The sequence below is a fragment of the Bos grunniens genome, chromosome 15, assembly GCF_055505025.1.
Source record: "Bos grunniens cultivar Pamir isolate PY7600 chromosome 15, Bosgru_T2T1.0, whole genome shotgun sequence".
Classification (NCBI taxonomy): domain Eukaryota; kingdom Metazoa; phylum Chordata; class Mammalia; order Artiodactyla; family Bovidae; genus Bos; species Bos grunniens.
In genome coordinates, this window is record NC_141179.1 from 51719506 (window position 1) to 51740957 (window position 21452).

General features: G+C 46.8%; 1 protein-coding gene across 5 annotated transcripts in view; it reads right to left on the reverse strand.

Annotated features, from left to right (window-relative positions):
- Positions 1 to 12789, reverse strand: part of STIM1 (stromal interaction molecule 1) — a 204484-nt gene extending 191695 nt beyond the window's left edge. For 4 of the 5 annotated variants that reach the window (XM_086338458.1, XM_086338455.1, XM_086338454.1 and 1 more), the window contains exon 1: positions 12061 to 12789. In XM_086338458.1, coding sequence (XP_086194584.1) covers positions 12061 to 12189 — 129 coding nt within the window. In that variant the 5' untranslated portion in view covers positions 12190 to 12789. The remainder of the gene's footprint in view (positions 1 to 12060) is intronic. The other variant, XM_086338456.1, reaches the window with a different exon arrangement.
- Positions 12790 to 21452: the final 8663 nt, after the last annotated feature.

Sequence of the window (21452 nt, forward strand, 5' to 3'; positions counted from 1 at the left end):
GAACTCAATACAAGGCAGCCAGGAGCTCTGTAAACCTGGCTCATGGAGAAAGGGACAGGTTCGTCTGGGTTGGGCCATGCTGACAGCACAGCTGGCTCTCTTAGGCCTTTGTTCCTTTACCAATTCTCCCTAGAGGCCCCTCCCCAGTGTCTTGAAGGAAAGCTGGTGTGATGTCTGCTCAGGCTGGAGTTCTCTGAGGCCCAGGGAGTTCTCAGAATCAGAGACAACATTTACAACACCAGTGATCTTCACTGGACTATCCTACCTCCCTACTGCACAACAAGCCCAGTATGAAAGAAGGCTCCCTTCTCCATCCCACAGGACAGGCTAAGAAGAGTAGTTCTGTTCATTCAGCTGTCTCATGCTTGCTCTGTGGTAAACCACGGCGTCCATGGAACCGAGGACAGAGAGCAGCAGGGCCCAAGGAAGCCCTGCCTCAGGTCTCATATCAGGCCTCCAGGAGCTCAGCCTTGCTCCACTCCTACGACAGCCACTGTCTCAGGGCAGCCAGTGCTGCGGCAAATAGAAACTGCCAGCCAGAGTCAAGGGTGGACCCACCCGCTGAGTTGTCAGCATGACTGATAACTATCTCCAAGTGCAGCTTCAGGAGATACTCAGTAAATAGGGATGAAGTACCATGGGGTCGCTAAGAGTCGGACACGACTGAGCGACTTCACTTTCACTTTTCACTTTAATGCATTGGAGAAGGCAATGGCAACCCACTCCAGTGTTCTTGCCTGGAGAACCCCAGGGACGGCAGAGCCTGGTGGGCTGCCGTCTCTGGGGTCGCACAGAGTTGGACACCACTGAAGCGACTTAGCAGCAGCAGCAGGCAGTAGAAAAACACTGAATGACTACAGAGCTTCTCAGAAAGCCCCTACGTGAACTCTACCCCTTACCTCAAAGCACTCTTGTCAAAGTTTTTCCTAGGAACTGATAACAATTTACCTGGCACTCTCCCTAGATGACTATTCGGTCCCAAGATCAACTCATTATTATTCATCCATTTATTCAACAGATATCTACTGGGCACATACCCTCTGATCCATGCTGTGATAGATACTAAGGATGGGTGCTATGGTTAAAAAAAAACAGACATGGCTCTTACCCTAAGAGAGGAAAATATGCAAAAAACAAACAAACAAAAAAGGCTTTAAAAGCTATACAACCACTTCATACACATTTTAATCCTGTTTTCAAGGGAGGAGACTGAAGTTTGGGTTGTGATGTCAGTAAGAACTCAAGTCACGCCCAGTGCTCTTGATTCCACATCAGGCTATCTCTTGTTTTAAGTGGCATAAGCAGGGTGAGAAGTGCACAGAGTGTTGTAGATAGCAAGTGCTACTGGAGTCCAGAGATGAGAGGGAACTTGTGGCTAGCATTAATGGCAGGGAACACTTCACAGAGGACTGAGAGGTTAGGCAGGAGAGAGGAGGACATTCTGGGAGGCAGTAAAATGGTATCTGTAAATAAAGGCAAAAGAGAAGCAGGATAAAGTGTGTTCTGCAGACCACGACAAAGGAAAAAGCCTCACTAGGCCAAAATGTAAAGAGGGGAACAGAGGAAGACGAAGTGGGCAAAGCGGTCTGGGCCCAGAAGGAAAATACCACCCCTAGAGGGATTTTAGGGAGAAGGCAATGGCACCCCACTCCAGTACTCTTGCCTGGAGAATCCCATGGACAGAAGAGCCTGGTAGGCTACAGTCCATGGGGTCGCTAAGAGTTGGAAACGACTGAGCAACTTCACTTTCACTTTTCACTTTCATGTATTAGAGAAGGAAATGGCAACCCACTCCAGTATTCTTGCCTGGAGAATCCCAGGGACAGAGGAGCCTGTTGGGCTGCCATCTATGGGGTCGCACAGAGTCAGACACGACTGACGCAACTTAGCAGCAGTAGCAGTAGCAGAGGGATTTTAAAGCCTGCACCATCTCCAGTCCAAACTCCCCAGCAGAAAGCGCAAGTACAGCACTGTTGACTCATTTCAGGTTTTTCCTTGCAGGCCTCTCATTGACATAAATCTGCTGCGCTCTGATCAACACGACAGGACCACAGCTATCCCTATCCAAGTCTCACCTGCCTTAGCAAGTTGTGCCAAAAGAGGCATGGCTTCTGTCAAATTCTCAGTGCTCAGAAAGCACCCCCTTGGCACTTCACAGGGCTTTAGATACATTTACCCTGCCTGTGGAGGCCCCAAATCTATATATAATGTGACAAGCTGAGCCAAACAACGATGACAATCTTAGTACAGCGCTCTGACCCACCTCCTTCAGGAAGTCTGCTCTGTACATCCCAACAAACAGCTCTCTCCTTGCTTTGAACTGAGATTGCCAATGGAGTGTAGAATGCAGGTATTAGTCACCATATGCCACAGACATTACTGAGCTTCTTTTTCTGTGCCTCACATAAAAGCTCCCTAGCCAGGCAGGGAAAGCTCCTCAGAAGCAGCACTGACTTGACATAGCCCCAATCTGCCCAGTGCAATTTCTGTGAACACTATACAGTACTGTGAACTGCTTTCTGCTCCTCCTCTGTATGGGTCTCAGACCTCCTAACAACCCAAACCGGCTGCATTAGGGTAAAGAGTCTCCACCACAGAGTGGGAACAGCATGTGAATGATAATTAGACAAAATCAGATTATAGACCCAACTGAGACCTTGGGCAAATCTGTTCCTGTCATATCTCAATTAAAGAGTTTAGGAGCAATGGGACTTAAAACCCCTGCCAACTCTGACATACTAGGATGTGAAGTCCTGGCACCCAACACCAACAACGCAAAAGGTCAGAGTAAGTTTTCCAGCTGTCAAGGTGTAAGTCCCAGTTCAATGGCACTAATATGTCTAGCTCTCCAAAGCCAAACTGGGGCAGTGAAAGCTCCAAGGTCAGTGGCTATACAATGAACTCCAGAAATGAACATACCAGACAAGGAGTTGGGACACATGACTAGAACCTAGAATAAAAATCTAGTTTAGAACTGGGTTTAAAACAAGGGAGGAATACAGACAGAAGGGCCATGTCAACTCTACATGTCAAAGCAATGAAGTCATACATGAACCAGACATACCACCAAAGGGAATAGAAAGACTCCACAAGACTCTAAGGAGTAGGCAAAGGAAGTCAGAGAAAAGTTCAGAGGACTCAGCACCCAGAAGCCACTGTTCCCAAGATCACAGCCCTAGAATGATGTCACAGGCATCCTCTATGATGGCCCCCAGGGATCCCTACCCTCTTCATGCTACTGTATAATCCCTTGGGAGTAGAAGGGCGCATTTAAGCTTAAGTGAGGGCTTCTTTTAGCAAGGGATTTCCCTGGTGGCTCAGGTAAACTGTCTGCCTACAATGTGGGAGACCTGGGTTCAATCCCTGGGTTGGGAAGATCCTCTGGAGAAGGAAATGGCAACCCACTCCAGTACTCTTGCCTGGAAAATCCTATGTACAGAGGAGCCTGGTAGGCTGCAGTCTATGGGGTCACAAGGAGTCCCAAACGACTGAGTGGCTAAACTTTCACTTTCACTTTCACCTGGAGTTCATGCTAGACTTACTGACTTGCTTCTAACATATAGAATATGGCAGAAGTTGTGGCCCATTAATTGCAAGATTAGGTGATGAAAAGACTACAGCTTCCACAGAGGGCACTCCCTCTTACATTACTTGTCCTAGGGAAAGCTAACTATCACATCATGAGGCAGCCCAGTGCCAAGGCCCATGTGGCAAGGGCCCAAGGCCTACCAACAACATAAATGAGCTTGAAAGCAAATACTCGCCCCCCCAGTGAGCCTTTAGCCCTAGCCCAACAACTTGACTACTGCCTCATGAGAGACCTTGAGCCAGAGGCACCCAGCTAAGCAGCACCCAGATTCCCAACCCACAGAAACTGAATATAATAAATGTTGACTATTTTAAGCCTCTACATTTGAGGATAATTTGTTATGCATCAACACAGGTAGGGACTAGACCAATCTGGTCAGCCATTTCAAGTCTGCAGGTGGGGCTAGGGAAGTGGTTACAACCGGTAAAAGGAAGGGGGTATAGGCCGGAAATGAAATACTAGCACCCAGACATTATCAACAGCGTTCCTGTGGCCTAGAGTAAGCCTTGAGTTAAGGGTCTAATTTGTCCACACCCAGAGTCCATATAAGTCTAGAGGGTACACCTGAAGTAAAATATGAATTGCAGCAGGTTCAGAGAAGTAACTTTCATTAGAAAGGTGCCACCAAAAGGAGCTGAAGCTCCAACACTCTGGCCACCTAATGCAAAGAGCCAACTCATCGGAAAAGACCCTGATGCTGGAAAAGACTAAAAGCAAAAGAAGAAGGGGGCAGCAGAGGATGAGATGGTTAGATAGCATCAATGCGCACGAATCTGAGCAAACTCTGGGAGATACTGAAGGACAAGGAAGCCTGATGTGCTGCAGTCCACAGGGTCGCAAAGAGTCGGACACGACTTAAGCGATTGAACAACAACAACCATAAAACACTCAGGTTCTGACCAAGACTTTTCAGGCTCATAAACCTGAGGTGCTGCTGCTGCTGCTGCTAAGTCGCTTCAGTCATGTCCGACTCTGTGCGACCCCAGAGATGGCAGCCCACCAGGCTCTCCTGTCCTTGGGATTCTCCAGGCAAGAACACTGGAGTGGGTTGCCATTTCCTTCTCCAATGCATGAAAGGAAAAGTGAAAGTGAAGTCGCTCAGTCATGTCTGACTCTTAGCGACCCCATGGACTGCAGCCCACCAGGCTCCTCCATCCATGGGATTTTCCAGGCAAGAGTTACTGGAGTGGGGTGCCATTGCCTTCTCCGTCTACAAGGCCCACAGGGCTGGAATTCTGAAGCGTCCCTAGATCCAGGTATTTATGTCTGTTGACCATGGCCAATTTAGATCCTTCTGACAACCAAAGTTAATCATCTCATCTAGGCTTCTACCCAGGCCCACCCACTCAATTCCCAACTTTCTTCTCCCCATTACACATAAGTCCTTTCTGCAATTAGACAGTTTCCAGCTACTTTTAACTGCATTCTCTTGGTAAGGGCTGCAACAATAAAAGTCTGGTTTCTTTAAAATCCTTGACAAACTTCTTCCAAGTGAAGTGAGGCTGTTACACTCAAACTGATCTGAATGACTTTTTTAACAAAAGCAAAAAATGAGAAATTCTTTTTGTTTGTTTGTTTTGCCTCACCACACAGCTTGAGGGATCTTAGCTCCCTGACCAGAGATCAGAACTAGGGACTGAACCCAGACCCCACCAGTGAAAGTGCTGAGTCCTAACCACTGAACCATCAAGGAATTCCCAAAAAGTGAGAAATTCTAAAGCAATGAACTTTCTAAAGAAGTAAAGTTTATTTCTTCAACTTTATCTAACCCTTTCAAAGGAAAATTTTTTCAATTTCTAAGCAAGTGCCTAGTAACCTACAGTAGAAACAGAACCAGACAATAAATCCCCTCCAGTTCAGTTTTACAACCTCTACAATATGTAAAGTATACCACACGCCTAGCCTTTTGCTAACGGAGAAGGCAATGGCACTCCACTCGAGTACTCTTACCTGGAAAATCCCATGGACGGAGGAGCCTGGTGGGCTGCAGTCCATGGGGTCGCTAAGAATTGGACATGACTGAGCGACTTAGCAGCAGCAGCAGCAGCCTTTTGTTAGAAGTTTTTTGTCCTAACCCTTGAGGAGTTTATATCAAGCAGGCGGGGCACATACACAGAAAACTCCAACAGGGCAGCATGATTGATAAGATTATAGACTCCACCATCCTCCAGAGCAGCACTTTGTGATAGGTGACTAGACTATTCAAACACCTTTGTTAACACAGCTATGGCCAGACTGGTGCTTCCCTGGTGGCTCAGATGATAAAGAATCTGCCTGCAATGCAGGAAACCTGGGTTCAATCCCCTGGAGGAGGGCATGGCAACCCACTCTAGTATTCTTGCCTGGAGAATCCCCACAGACAGAGGAGCCTGACAGGCAATAGTCCATGAGGTCACAAAGAGTCAAACACAACTGAGCGACTAAGCACAGTATGGCCAGATCATTGAGGTTAAGCTCTGCAAGCCAGACTGGTTAAGGATATATTGACAGATAAAGCGTTTTGATAAAAACAAGGGCTGGATACACTGATCCCCAGAGTTAGGGTTCTGAGCCTGCCACTTTTTCGCTATGTGACCAACAACACAATTTTCTCAGCTATAAATCCTTCACCTTTAAAATAGGCTTAATGGGAATTCCCTGATGGTCCAGTGGTAGGACTCCATGCTTTCACTGCAGGGAGCATGGGTACACTTCCTGGTTAGGGAACTAAGATCCTGCCTGCTGTGTGGTGCAGCCAAAAAAAAAAAACAAGCATAATAATAAAAACAGCTCTACCTACTTCCAAAGTTAAGGATAACATAAAACAGTACATTGAAAAGGGAAAACAGATCTGAGCTTCTGTGAAAATACAGAGTGCTCTGGGTGAGCAACACCTCCAAGTGTTGAGGAAAAGCCCAGAATGGGTACCAAGATATACGAAAAGCTTTGAAAGGAAGAGAGAAAATGCAATCCATTCAAACAGGCCCTGATTCCAGCTTTTCTAACAAATTTTAATAGAGGTTTTAGGTTGGGCCCAATAAAAACAGATATAGACAAAGTACAACCCCTCCTCCCTTCTTCCACAAAGAGCTTATACTTGCAAGAGAGCAAACATCTGTACAATGTGCCATGTGTTACATTAGAACTTTATATGTAGTATCCAGGGGTAATAAAGAAAGCTCTGTATTATTATTAGTTGACTTCTTAAACTGTGGTGTAGCACATGGGTATTCAATGCATTATTCTTTATATTTAGTTGTATATCTTCATAGATTGTATTTTTTTTTTTTTTAATTAGCAGTAACAAATAAAGAAAGCTCTGTTGGAGACCCAGTTTGGTATCTTTCTCTCTCCCAAAAAGTGTGACAGCCAGAGCTACAGGGTATCCTGGAGAATCATTTCTCACAAAGGGTAGTATACCACAGTATGCCCATGAAATCACTCAGGACTGTATCTCAGTCCTGAGATACAGTATGGAAATGAAGGCTTTGAAATACAGGAAATGAAGGGCCCCTGGGGCTCAAAGACAAGTCCTTTGGAGACCTAGGAAACCCTCCCCGTAAGACCTCATCTCCTCCTTGTCAGAGAACAGGAGTTCTTAGCATGAAGGCTCCACATTCCTAAGGCGCCCATGAGAAGAATTCAGGAGGGCTTGTGAATTTGAATGGGAAAGAAATTATATCTTATTTTCAGCATTCTCTTACCGAAAGTTAGCATTTCCTTCAATTATATATTAAAACCAACCACAATATTATTAGTACCACCTATGATTTTGTCACCAACAGAAATTACAGACATTCCCATGCCACATTACCATTGGTGAAGACATCTCCAAATATTATACACAATCATCATTACTTCAAAATTATAGTAGTTATCAGAACTGCCACAGATCACACGTGACTGCAGTCTTCCTGTCTACTGGCTTTCATGTGAGGTAGTTGGCCAACTATGAAGCAACTCTGCCCAGTTATTGTTCAGCCGCCAAAGAGACCCCGTGCGCTCACACTGGTGCTCCAGACGTCTACAATACCCCCTTTCCTCCAGCAATCCCCAAGTCAGGCTACTCCCCACCAAGTTCTCTTTTGCCTCCGCCCAACCCCTCCTTCCAGGAAGCCCTCCCCAGCCACCTTAACCTAGCTCAGCCCACACAGAGCTCTTTTAATCCTTAGCCTACACTGTCTTCCCTGCTTGCTTCATTAAACTTGTGTATTATGTTGTATTTAATATTCTCTAAATACATATCCCCACCCCCACTCCCAAACTAGACTTCTTTGTAGCCCTAGGTTCCTTCCAATTGGACTTGTGGTTTGAATAACTGATTAAGCCTGGGTCCCTGACTCAAAGGTCTTTGTCTAGTTCTACTAATAACCCACTGTGGAATTTCTGTGTGATGCCCCTCTGGACATCAGTTTCCTCACATGTAAAAAATAAGTTGAACTAACTGATGTTTCCACCTCTAAACTTTTGAGTTAAGCAACCACTTTTTATCTCCCCAAGATCTGAGAAAAATTATGGAGGAAACTGAGAAGCCTCCCCCAGTTCTCCCAGGCAGGGTTAGTCACTTGCTCCTCTGGGCTTCCCACCTTCTGTATGTATATATTATACCTCTACTATAGCCTTTATCACAAAGTTTTGAAAGAGTGTATAACCCAGTGGCTGAGGTGGAGGTGGGGAGAAGAGTCAGACTGCCAGAGTTCAAACTCTGGCTCTATTCCCTACTATCTGCACAACCTTGGACAAGTTACTTGACCTCTTTATGATTTCATTTCCTTACTTATAAAACAGAGATAATACCAAGCACACACAATGGTTTTAAGAATTAAAAGAAATATTTGGAATAGTGCCTGCCACACAGTAAGCACTAAAAAATGTCCATTGCTATTACTGTTGATGTTAGTGATGTTATTGATGTCTTACCAGGCACTAGGTTCCTATTTTAGCTAGCTCTCTTTCCTCCTCTCGTTCTGTGCCACAGCACTCCATGTTTTCTTCCACAGTACCTACCACAAGATACTACATTTATTTATTTATTTTCTATCTTCCCACTAGACTCTAAACTCCACGAGGCCAGAGAACATGTCCGTTTTGTTCATCCCAACACCGGGACTTCCCTGGTGGTCCGGTGGCTAAGACTCCCAATGCAGGAGACCAGGGTTCCACTCCTGGTCAGGGATCTAGATCCTACATGGCACAACTAAGAGTTTGCATACTGCAACTAAGAGCTCGAATACAGCAACTAAAGATGGTACATGCCCCAACAAAGATCAAAGATCCCGCTGTGTGCCGCAACTAAGGCCCAGCGCAGTCAGATAAATAAATAAGCAAACAAACAAATATTTAAATAAATAAACTCCCAACACCAAACACAGAGCCTGGCCCAGAGCAGACACTCAAATATTTGCTGAATAAAGAGCACATGAACTGGCACTGTCCAATGTTTGCTAAATAAATTAACCTAGTTAAGGATGACTGTCAAAGCTGAGGTATAGGTGCAGATGATGTCCTAGCTGCCCTAGGATTAGAGTGACCCTCTGCCCATCTCCCAGTATTAGTCTCAGCCAAGCCCCACCCACCTGCTGTTGGCCCTAATCCAGTTCCGGGAGCTACCCTCAGCTAAAATTAGCATAGCCACCAAGATGGCCAGGCCATTTATAGCCTTGGAGGCAGCAGCAGCTAGCTGGGTGGGCAGGCAGGACTCTGGCCTCCCACTCCATTAGCAGTTGATTGAGAAGCCAACCTGCACTCTGTAGACTGCCTAGATGCCTTTCCTCCAAGGCCCTGTTCTAGCTCTGCTGAGTCAAACCACAGTTTCTGAGTAGAGGCCCTCAACCAACACTGGCAGTCACAACCCCAGACTCATGTGGGACCCCTCACACACATTCTGCAGGAACATTTTGAGTTTCTAGAGACAACGGGGTCCAGAGACTAAGAGAGGTTCCAGGCATCAATTTCAGGCCAGTTTCACAAGTGCCAGCCCCAGAGCAGCACCACCATCAAGCACAGATCTTTACTGAAAAAGTAATTTAGCACAGCTGGGTATACAGGCACCAAAGAGCCAGAGGTGACAGGAATGGCTTCTCTACAGCTCAGTAAGTTCTCCTAGCAGAGCACTGCCTTCCCTAGAGAGCTAGACCTTTATGATAGGCATATACATCCAACAAGACAAAAAATGCAATTTTCTGGCCCCTGCAGAAGACCCTCCAGAGGAGAAAAATACAGCCCTTTTATTGGATCTTTCACTAGGGCCCACTAACTCACCAGGAGGAAACTAACATTCTCTTGCCCTTGCTTAGTGCTCCTTTAACAGGGCAGGGCCTGCGAAGTTGGAAGAAGGCTAGGTCCTAAGATTAGAAAACTGAGCATAGGACCCAGTTTCTTCAACAATAAAAACAGGGATAATACCACCTGCCCCACATTCTAATTGAGCATTTGCAAGACTTTCATGGGGAAAAATAGCTGTGTGGTTGTAACATACAAACTTTAGAAAACCTACTAATTGACTAGATATGTTGACTCTGACTTAGAAAAGTGGCTGTTTTAAGGCTAAGTAAAACTCCTGAGTTCTGAGGATACAGAGGGAATCGAAAGGCTGTGTAAAAACCTCCTCACCAAACCGAATCCACGAGCCCAGACTACCTCTCTGCAAAAACAAGTTCCTATCTGAGTCGGAGACAAAGCCCCAGACAGGCGCAAAGGGACAACCTACCAGGACAACAGTGCTGGGGCCTCCAGTTTACCACAAACCATAGCCATTCCCAGCACCTGGGTCTCTAAGATTTCCTGCCTGGGGTTCAATATTACTGTGACAACAGAAAGTAATTTCTGAACTGAGAGGAAGAAAAAAACCAAAAGAGAAGCTTTAGTATAATCAACATAACCAGGCCTCTAAAATACATTGTGTAGAGGGCTGTCTCCATAAGCTTCATTCAGGGGGTAGTTATGAGAGATGAGGAATGCCTCTTACCTATGGCATACACAAACACACAAATCTTCCTGACAGCTAGCTAGTGCCTAAATTCAAAACTTCATCCCTTTTAGCACGTGTCTAAAATATAGAACTATTCCTCGCTGACCAAAAAAAAAAAATATATATATATATATATATATTCATTTTACATCAGGCACTCATATTTTAGGGTGAAAAAGGAACATATTATTAGTTACAAACAGGGATGTCACTGGGACAGCAGAAATGCTCCTCAAGTCTTCTTCACAGTTTGACCTACATCGGCCTACTAGTCTTCCCCTTCACAGCCCAGTGAGAACCAAGCTTTCAGTTAGTTTCAGGGGCCAAGGAGACAATGTGTGGAGAAACAGGATCAATATGCAAGGAGGTCCTATCTTCAAAGCTACATCCTAGGTGCCATGCTTATACATAAGGCAACTTCTGGCCTCATTTGTAAGTTAACCCTTGAGGTACCTATAATCACACCCAGCCCAGTCAAGGAACTTAAAGGGGGATTACCTAAGAAAGGGTCTACCACCAAAGCCAGCCCCAGAATCCATCCATGAAACTTCCTGGCCACCATGACACTTCCTTTTCCTCCTTGTATCAATGGGTATTCACTGAGGCTACCCCTCACCTGAGCTTGCCCATCCGTAGAAAAGAATCCAGCTATAAATTCTCCTTACTCTGCAGCCCACTGCTTTGGGCAGATCCCAGTGACAGCCTGAGAGACATGAGGGTAAAAAACTGGATTCCTTCTAAGCCTTGTATAAAACAACTGAATTTTAAAGGTGCTTTTTTTTTTTTCCTGCAACAGAGCACCAGGGCTCCTACTTTTTTGACAAGGCTCGATGAGTACACAGGAAAAAGCAGCACAGATCAAAAATATTGTGGAACTCCTACCATCATCAGTCAGAAGAAACAGAGTAAGTCAACAAGTGGTCCCAGGAATTATATCATGCCTATGTCAAGAAAAGTCCATTTAACTCCCTAGTGATAAACAGCATTCCATCTAAGGAACTGCTTTGATATTTCAAATGGGCACAGCTAGGAGACAGCAGATTACCTAAGGGCAGGGAGGAAATAGGGTTCCCACACTCACTGGAACAGCAAGGCACGCCTCAACACTAACTTACAGAGTAATAAAGCTGGCTCAGTCCTGACTTTCCCTGCCCAGTCCAAGTAGCCTCAACCTCCCCTGTGCTGCCAAGTGCTGAAACTGGCCAAGAGCAATAGACTTATCATCTGCCCGGGCCATTATTCCAGACAAGTAGTCCTGAGACAGGGTCTTGACTCGCTGATCTGAAAGGCCAAGGTGCGCCAGAAGCAAACCGTCTTTCTCTGCCAACAAAAGACATCCTGAGAAGGGATGAAGAAAGTTGTTCAAAAGACATCAGCAATAGCTCCTGAACGGAAAGAACTCCCTGGACTCCTAAAAACTGGCAGTGTCATGAGTGGGTCCTCCATCAATCACAAGTGTAGAACCGACTGTTCAAAATTCCCCACTTGGGCAACTCAGTTCTTGCCCGTGGCAAGGCCTTACCTGCTGCAGTGGACTCCTCAGAATTGGCGCCCGAGCCGGTCGCCTTCTCGCTGTGGCTTTGGCTGAGGCTCTGGCCGTGATGCAGGAGGAGCCCCCAAAGGAGCCACAGGGCAAGACGAGCGCACACATCCATGACTCCAGGTCTCAGTCAACATGCGCCTGATGGAGACACCTCAGGATCTCAGAGGCAAAGTCGGGAGCCCGGTCCTGGAACCCCAGGCAAGATGCCCTCGAGGTGCCGCAGCTGTCCAGCCACCCGCGCGTCTGCCTCCTCCGACAGCCAAAGGTCAAGTGCTCCAAGTTTGGGAGCGGGAGGAAGGCCGGCGTCTCCGGCCCAACTGTGGGTCCGCTGGAGCTGCGACGGCCTGAGTGCCCTGTCAGCTCGAGCCGCTTCCGGAGAGTTTGGACAAGGTGGCCGCGGAGCCGCTGTCCGCTCCGCAGCCGGCTACACCCCTTGGGGAGTGGGTGAGCGGGCGGGACCTCCCGCGGGCACCGGAGTGGGGGAGGGAGAAAAAGGAGGAGAAGAAGGGGGCACCTGGCTTCGCCCCGCCGGGAATCCGCGAGCAGCGCAGGTTCGGGGAGGGCGTGCGACTTCGAGGCCCCCGCGGGAGCGGGTGGCTCGGGGATCCCAGGCCTCCAAGGCCGAGGTCAGCGATCCCGCCCAGTCCCGTGCCCCGGCCGGCGGTGCCCAGGTTCAGCAGGCGGACGCGCACGGGCCAGGCCCGGGATAGAGGCTCGCGGGCGTGCGGCGGGAGGCGCGGGGCGGGCCCGGGGCGGGCGGGGGCGTGCTCTCCCGCAGGCCCGCCCAGCGCCGCCCGGCCCCCAGCGAAGCCCGGGCCCGCCCCAGCGCCGGGCTTATCCCGGAATAACCTGTTGTAGGCAGCCGTCCGGCGCCCACAGACCCCGGAGGGCTCTCCCGGCCAGCGCTAGTCTCCTCTAGGATCCCTCTCCCCAGCCAAGGGTCGGGTCCCAAGCCTCCCTTTGGCCCACTAGAGTCTCTCCCGTGCTAACCGCCCGCAAACGGACGGGCTGGCTGGCCCTGACACGCAAGTCGCTCAGGTAACCCAGGCCTGCGGCGGCGGCGACGATGATGACAGTAGCCCGGATCTCCGGGCCTCGGTGCCGATCCACTCGCCTCAGCTCTAGAGCCGGGCAGGGCAGAGGGCCTGGACACTACGACTGCCGCCGGGTACTGCCCGAGGCCACAACGACCCGGCCCGGTTCAGCCGGGGGCGCGTTCCCAGCCCCCTACTCCCGGCCGGCATCCCAGGCTCCGCCCCTTTCGCCGCGCCCCGCAGCCAATCGGCTTCCGCCTCTCTGCAGCTTAGGAACCCGCGCGCTTAGTCACCCCTGTGCAGCGGCCCCTGGTGGGCAAAGCTAGGTTATGCGGCCCGGATCGGAGCTCGCTGGGAGGCCCTGCCCCTTTGCAGAGGGCTGAGGAATTAGAGCGAGGACCCGCCCCGGGGGGAAACTCATTGGGGCCTGCTAGTGTTTTCAGAAGGAATGATGCCAGAAAACAAAGCGAAGCGTCCAAACCTGTATAGGTAAAATGGCCCCACACATTCCTAAATGGCCAAAGGGCCCCATATCTGCCTTCCTGACCTGCTTCCCCCCACTCCCCCCGCCATCCAAGCTAAGTAGGATGCCCTCCCTTAACTCTCTCAGCCCGTTTTCCTACCCGTCCCCCTACCCCCTCCCCTCTGAGGTTTCTGCGGGTAGGGCCTGTGTAGGTTCCTCCCTGCATCTCATTCTCCCAGCTCTGTGTGTGGCTTGAGGGTGGTAGCGACTTGAGAACGAGTGCCCCTATAAAGAGGGAGAAGCGTCTGGGCCTCCCTCAACAGAGCCTGCACTTCCTGTTCTCTTCTCAAGTGTGCTGTCAGCAGATCTTTACTGAAACCTGCTCTGTGCCCTGCCCTGTCCTTGGCACCGGCGGCAGGAGAAGGGATTAGGCCCCGGCCCTACCCTGACCGTGCTAAGCCAGCTACCTGTTCTGAGCAAGCCCTCTGAAGATCGGGAACACGGATTTGCCCAACAGCTGCCGGGCTTAAGAGTTAGGCTGTTAATATAAAAATACACCTCCGACGTCATCTACTACCACTCTCCCCACTCTCTTATTAAACTTCGGTAACACTGGTCTTAAGTTCCTCAAGCACATGGAATCTCAGCCCCTCCCAGACCTGGTAGCTACTGTGGCTTCTACCTAAAACACTCTCTTCCCCTCCAGGGCCCCCCCATCAACTCCCTCACAAGGCTGACTTCTCATTCTTCCAGATACAATTCAAGGGACTTCCCTGGTGGTCCAGCGGCTGAGTCTCTGCACTCCCAAGGCAGGGGAGTAATCCCTGGTGAGGGAACTAGATTCCACATTCTGCAATTTAAAGATCCTGCATGCTTCGACAAAGATGGGATATCCCACGTGCTGCATCCAAGACCCAGCACAGGCAAATAAATGAATAAATATATATTTTTTGAAAGATACAGTTTAAGATCTTCTCCTCAGAAACTTCTACTCAACCACCTCAAGTCCAGAATTGGACCATATACATATCTGTCTTCCACCACCCCACTGGATTATGACTTTTCAGACGTTAGGGCCTGTGCTTTATTCATCTCTGGGAAATGGCCATCCAGTCACAGGCCCTATATGTAGTAAGTGCTCACAAAAGCTGGTTGACATAAGTTAATTCATTTGATTGTACAAATATTTATTAACAACTGTATGTTGGAAAACTGGCCCTAACAGAAGATAAGCCCCTGATAAACTCATAGCCTTAAACTCAAACAGCAAAGTGGGAAAATAGCTAATCTTATTGACAGAAGTAGATGAGAGCAATAGGGAGTGGTAGGGGCTGGGGCACCCTGGGGGCAGGCAGGAAGGTGGACTCAGTATTGCTGGATCATCTTTAAGAGAAGATGGAAGTCTGGACTTTTAAATGATATAGCCCCTTTATCAACAAGGACCTACTGTATAGCACAGGGAACTCTATTCAACATTCTATAACAACCGGCTCAATGGTAAAGAATCTGCCCGTCAATGCAGGAGATTCAAGTTGGATCCCTGGGTGGGGAACATTCTCTGGAGTAGGAAATGGCAACTCACTCCAGTATTCCTGCCTGGAGAAGCCCATGGACAGAGGAGCCTGGCAGGCTACAGTCCATGGGATCACAAAGAGTCAGACACGACTGAGTCACAAATACACATGCTCTAGAGCCCAAAATTGCAATTACTGAGCCCGCCCTAGAGCCCAGGCTCAGCAACAAGAGAAGCCACTGCAATGAGAAGCCTGCGTACTGCAACTAGAGAGTAGCCCCCACTCTCTACAACTAGAAAAAAGCCTGCACAGTAACGAAGACCCAGCACAGTCAAAAATAAATTTTTTAAATTATTTTTAAAATTTATAAAAAAATATTCTGTAATAACCTTTATGGGAAAAGAATCTCTAAAAGAACGGATATATGTATATGTACAACTGAACAAAGTGTATATTTGCTGTACACCTGAAATGAACACAACATTGTAAGTCAGTTATACACCAATATAAAAATTAAATTAAAAAAATTTTTAAAGACAAAAAAATGATTCAGCCCTTTAAAGGTATGAAACCCTTTATAGGCCACATAAAGCGCAACTGTAGCCTAAATTGATCTCAGACTATAAGTTTATAATTTCTCCCTGACCCAGTCCACCTGCCTGCGCACTCATTTGTGTAAAAGAACACAAAAGAGGAAAGTAAATCAAGCTTAATACAGCTCTTTTAAATTCAAGTGCATCATTTCTCTTAGCTACCATGTAATTTCTCTGGGGGTATGGATGCAAAACCCATTTGGTACAAAGAGCTGGGGTCTTGGAGGCAGGAAGCAAGAGTCTATTACCAATTCACACCAAGACCTTGAGACTCTCGGAGCCTGTTGCATTTCCTGTGAGGCTAAAATGGTGTCTGGGAACTAAAAATAGAATTACCATATGCTGCAGCAATTCCACTTCTGGGCATATGCCAAAAGAAATTGAAAGCAGGGTCCCAAAGAGATATTTGTACACTCGTTTTCATAGCAGTAATATTCACAATAGCTGAAAGGTGGGAGCAACACAAGTAAATGTCCATAAATGGATGACTATATATATGTGTATATATGCAACGGACTATTATTCAGCTTTAAAAAGGAAGAAAATTCTATATGCTACAACATGAATGAACCTTAAGGACATTATGCTAAGTGAAATAAGCTAGTCACAGAAGGACAAATACTATATGATTCCACTTATATAATATATATTTTTATATATTTTAATATATATAAATATATATATATTTAAATATATATGTTCCTCGTGCCTCATGCTGAGTTGCTTCAGGCGTGTCTGACTCTTTGAGACTTCATGGTCTGTAGCCCACCAGGTTCCTCTGTTCATGGGATTTTCCAGACAAGAATACTGGAGTGGGTTGCCATGCCTCCTCAAGGAGATCTTTTTTCCTGACCCAGGGCTTGAACCTGCATCTCTTACATCTCCTGCATTGGCAGGCAGGTTCTTTACCACCAGCGATATAAGTTTCCTAGAGTAGTGAATGAAGAAGGAGATGGCACCCCACTCCAGTACTCTTGCCTGGAAAATCCCATGGCGGAGGAGCCTGGTAGGCTGCAGTCCATGGGGTCTCGAAGAGTCGGACACGACTGAGCGACTTCACTTTCACTTTTCACTTTCATGCATTGGAGAAGGAAATGGCAACCCACTCCAGTGTTCTTGCCTGGAGAATCCCAGGGACTGGGGGGGCCTTGTGGGCTGCCGTCTCTGGGGTCACACAGAGTCGGACACGACTGAAGCGACTTAGCAGCAGCAGCAGAGTAGTGAAATTCATAGACACAGAAAGTAGGATAGTGGTCACTAGGGCTGAGGGGAAGGGACGATAGGGAATTGTTGTTTAAGATATAGTTTCCATTTTGCAAGATGAAAAGAGCTCTGGAAATTGGTTGCCAAACAATATGAATGTACTTAACACACTTAAAATGTAAATTTCGTATTATGTGTATTTTACCACAATTAAAAATAAATGGTGTCTGAAAGCAAAAACCATGGCCTGGACAACAGGAGAAACATTCTTGTCTCATCTCTGACTCCCAGATCATGATGTGACATCAGAAAAGCTAGTTTCCCTCTGGATCTCAGTCTCCCCAACTATAGGATGGGTAGGTACCCGGTTATTGATCCAGTTCAGCTTTAATATTCTATAAGGTAGGAAAGGACTTCCCTGGTAGCTCAACTGGTAAAGAATCCACCAGCAATGCAGGAGACCTGGGTTCAATCCCTGGGTTGGGAAGACCTCCTAGAGGAGGGAATGGCAACCCACTCCAGTATTCTTGCTTGGAGAATCCCCACAGACAGAGAAGCCTGGCGGGCTATAGTCCATGGGATTGCGAAGAGTTGGACACGACTGAGCAACTAAGCACAGCACAGCAAGGTAGGAAAAACCTGAGACCTCATGGATCTTTCTGGATCAGAAGCTGTGACTCTCACCTCAATTGACCTTACATTGTGTTCTCATCTAAGTGTAGCCTCCGTAAGAGCCCCTCACCACATTGTGAGTCTCAGGAGGAAACCAAGAGATTGGTTTTGCTTTGTTTTTTCATCTTGGTGTCTTTTTTTTTTTTTTTAATGTTGGGTTTTTTGGCTGTACTGGGTCTTCGCTGCCACATGTGGATTTTCTCTAGTTAAGGTGTATGAAGGCTTCTGTAGTTGCAGCACACAGGCTTAGTTTCCCAGCCGGGGATCAAATACAAGTCCCCTGTATTGGAAGGCAGATTCTTAACCACTGGACCATCAGGGAAGTCCCCTCAGTGTTTTCTTAAAACCTATATACCAAGCCTTTACCATATACCAAGATTATCTCCCTTGCATCACTCTACATTCGGCAGATGTTGGCTAAATCAAACTAATTAACAATTTTTATGCCTCTATTCCACTATTTGCAAGAGCTTTCACATCTATTATCTTATCTCTCCCTCACAAGACCTCTGCTAGGTAAGTCAGAGACTACACTTATTCTACAGATGAAGAAACTGAACCTAAGATGAATTGTGTCATGTTCTCTTTCTCCTTTGGGATTTCCTCCCCATCCTTCAATTCTCAGTTCAAGTAATATAAATCAGCCATGCCTTGACCACTGATGACAGTATAGCATGAACCAAAAGCTCAAAAAAATAATAAAGTCAGCTTAAAAGTCACCTTCCTTCCTTTGACTCCCTCTTTGACTTACCTTGTCTCTCCTGTCTTCTGCTATACCTTAGGGTACTTAAATAGCTAAATTATGATTATCTAGTAAGTATCTGTCTTCCCCATTAGCTTCTGAGCTCATCAAGGACTTCATTTCATTTACCATTGTATACTCTCAGGCTAGGACCATACTCAGTACAGAACTCGTACTTGATAAAAGTGAATGAATGAATGATGTGTGTTCTTTATAGTAGCTTAGCTGTCCTTTCTCTACACCAGAGGGTTTCTGATTACCAATAGCTTTCATCTGGAAAGTGAGAATCTTCAGAAGAAGTGTGCTAAAGAGTCCGAAATCTGCTCAGAAAAATTTAGCAATCTGTGAGTTTAGACTGTATTATCTATCAGTGCTGCTCCCTGGTGTCCAAAAATGGCAAGTACAGCTATCACTAAGAAGCTGCCCAAAGTCTGGCTGAGTAGGGAATGAGGACAGAAATCTCGGCTTCTAACAATTTTTTCCAGGCCAGCTTCACAAAGAGAATCATCTCCCTTTGCAGAAGCCCTGCTAGACTCTTAATGCCAATGTTCATTCATTCATTTAACATCTACTGAGCCCCTGTTTGTAACAACCCAGTTCATACCCCCAAAGAGCTCAGTTTTTAGGGGAAATATATAGATGAAGAGTAATTAGAACTTGTTGATAATGTCTTGAGAGAAATCGATATGGGGCAGGTGAAGGAACACAGAATTACACAAGTAACTGCCTACAGCAGTCAGACAAGCTGTGTACAAGCACTGAGGGAAGAGGAGGGTGTCTGGAGTCACACTGACTAGATTCACATCCTGGCTCTGCTGCATGACTCTGGGCAAGCTGAGCCACTCCTGGAAAATACCAGGGCTGAAGAAGAAAGAATTTCCCAGAGGGGAGTACGCCAGAAGACCTGGGTACCACCTGGTTTGGAGAATCTCAAAGATGCAAAGATGTCCTGGAGGCAAACAGGACAACTATTGTACTGCCTATCTGAGAGGAAGGACACTCCTGAAGGGATTGGGCATGTGCTTAGTTCCCCCTCCCCCCATCCAGTTATTTCCTTAGAGGGAATCAAGAACAATGGATCGGAGGATACAATGGATCAGAGGATGCAACTCCAGACATTTGTTTCATTTGCCACTTCCCGTTTGTTCTTTCTGCTATCTCCTGTTCTGTCCATCATGTTCTCATTTCGTGAAATGAGACGTGTTTGTCTTTGGGGGTAGCAATAAGAAGAGTGAGGAGGGGGAGACTCCCATTTCTACTCAGGCAGGTTGAGAAAGGGAAGACCAGGGAATCAAGACAATTGAGTCCCTGGAGCCACATCAGAGAAAAAGAGCTCAGATATGTTGTCTCAGACTGTAAAGTATGAGCCTACAAAGCAGGAGACCTAAGTTCGATCCCTGAGTCAGGAAGATCCCTTAGAGAAGGAAATGACTACCCACTCGAGTATTCTTGCTGAAGAATCCCATGAACAGAGGAGCCTGGTGGGCTACAGTCCACGGTGTCACAAAGGGTTGGACACAACTGAGCAACTAAGACTTTCAGATTTAGGGTTAGCTTGAAGAGGCTGGGACTAGGACTGAGCAGAAGATCCTATGTGCCACTGGTGGGTTATAGAAGCTGGAACTCAGTGAGGACCAGGCTGGAAAGACCCATTTGGAAAACATCAGGGCAGGGGTGAGACCAGTGAGGGCCTTTCTCCTCCTCTCTGTCTCCATCTTGCGCTTTTAGGGGAACTGAATCAGCTTTAGCATTTGACCTTGAGAAAGAAGGAAAAATTATCAGGGGGAATAACTTGAAAACAACATGAGTGAATGGAGAAATTAAGTAATGTTTATTCATTGTACCCTGGGCAATCTGCTAGACTCTTGGCTTGCTCATTTCACTGAATCCTCATAATCCCACAAAGTACACAGTATTGTCATTCCGATTTTAAAATGAAACTAAACGGCTCTGTCATATACTCTTACAGCACTCTGTACTTTTGAATCATTACCTGTTTAAGATTTATCTTCCTCGCTAGTTACATCAGGATAGGGGCTTGTCTTTTTGTTTTCACCACTGCATCACTGGCATGTGACACTATACCTGGCCCAGAGGTTTTCGATAAATATGTGTTTAAGGAATGAATAAGAGAGGTCATGTGACTTGTCAAAAGCCACAAGGTAAGTGGTACAACAAGGATTTGAATCCAGGACCGTTTCCCTCCAGAACCTGTCTCTGACCTCTATCCAACCTCACCAAGTCCTTTCATATATTGTCTCACTTCTAAATGTCCTAGTTCAGTGACCTTTTCTCTCAGCTGCTTGTGAACACAAATGTACACTGTCTACCAAGGATTCACCCATTCAGGGAAAGCAAATGAAAGAAACAGCCCATCTGGGGTTGTGCCCTCTTCCTACCCTCTTTGTCTCATTATCTTCTTCCTCCAAGAAGCCTTTGCAGACACTCCACCTGTCTACCTGTCTCCCTCTCCTTTGGCCTTATTGGCCCTTCCTAAACCCATGCCATAAAAGTAGCCTCAACTCACCTGGCCTCTGACGCGTCCACACATATTAGTTATGGGTTATTAAGGCAATTTTGTTCCACAATATACTGAAGGCAAATGTGTGCTCAGGCCTGTCTGTGCCAGGCCCAGTGGGTGGACACTGAGATGAATCAGACACAAACTCAAAGGATGTATATTTAGTGGAGAAGGCAGACATTAGACACAGATACAATTAACTGGAGCACAAAGCAAGATGACCTAAATGGTATTAAAGAAGTATGAGCAATATGTTACATGCATAAACCTTAATTACTTAATGATTATTTTGAAGAATGTATCATAGAAGGTCACAGCTCAAAGGTATCATCTTGGTTCAACTCCTTGCTTCCCAGTGGAGGATTCTGGGACCCAGAGTAAGGCAAGACCATGTCTGAAGTCTCACAAGCCAGTCTGACTGAGCCAAGACTAGGCTTCAGTTCTTCTGAAGCCTAGCCCAGGGCCCTTTCCTTGTTTGCGATTAGCTTGATATATAGCAGTCCTGGATCCCATTAGATCATGACATTCTCAAGGCCAAGTCAGCTTCTCCCACCTAAGCAAGCTGAACCAGGACCAGGCATGAACAAGACCAATGCCTTAGGAAATGCAGTCATCCCAGGCTGCCAATC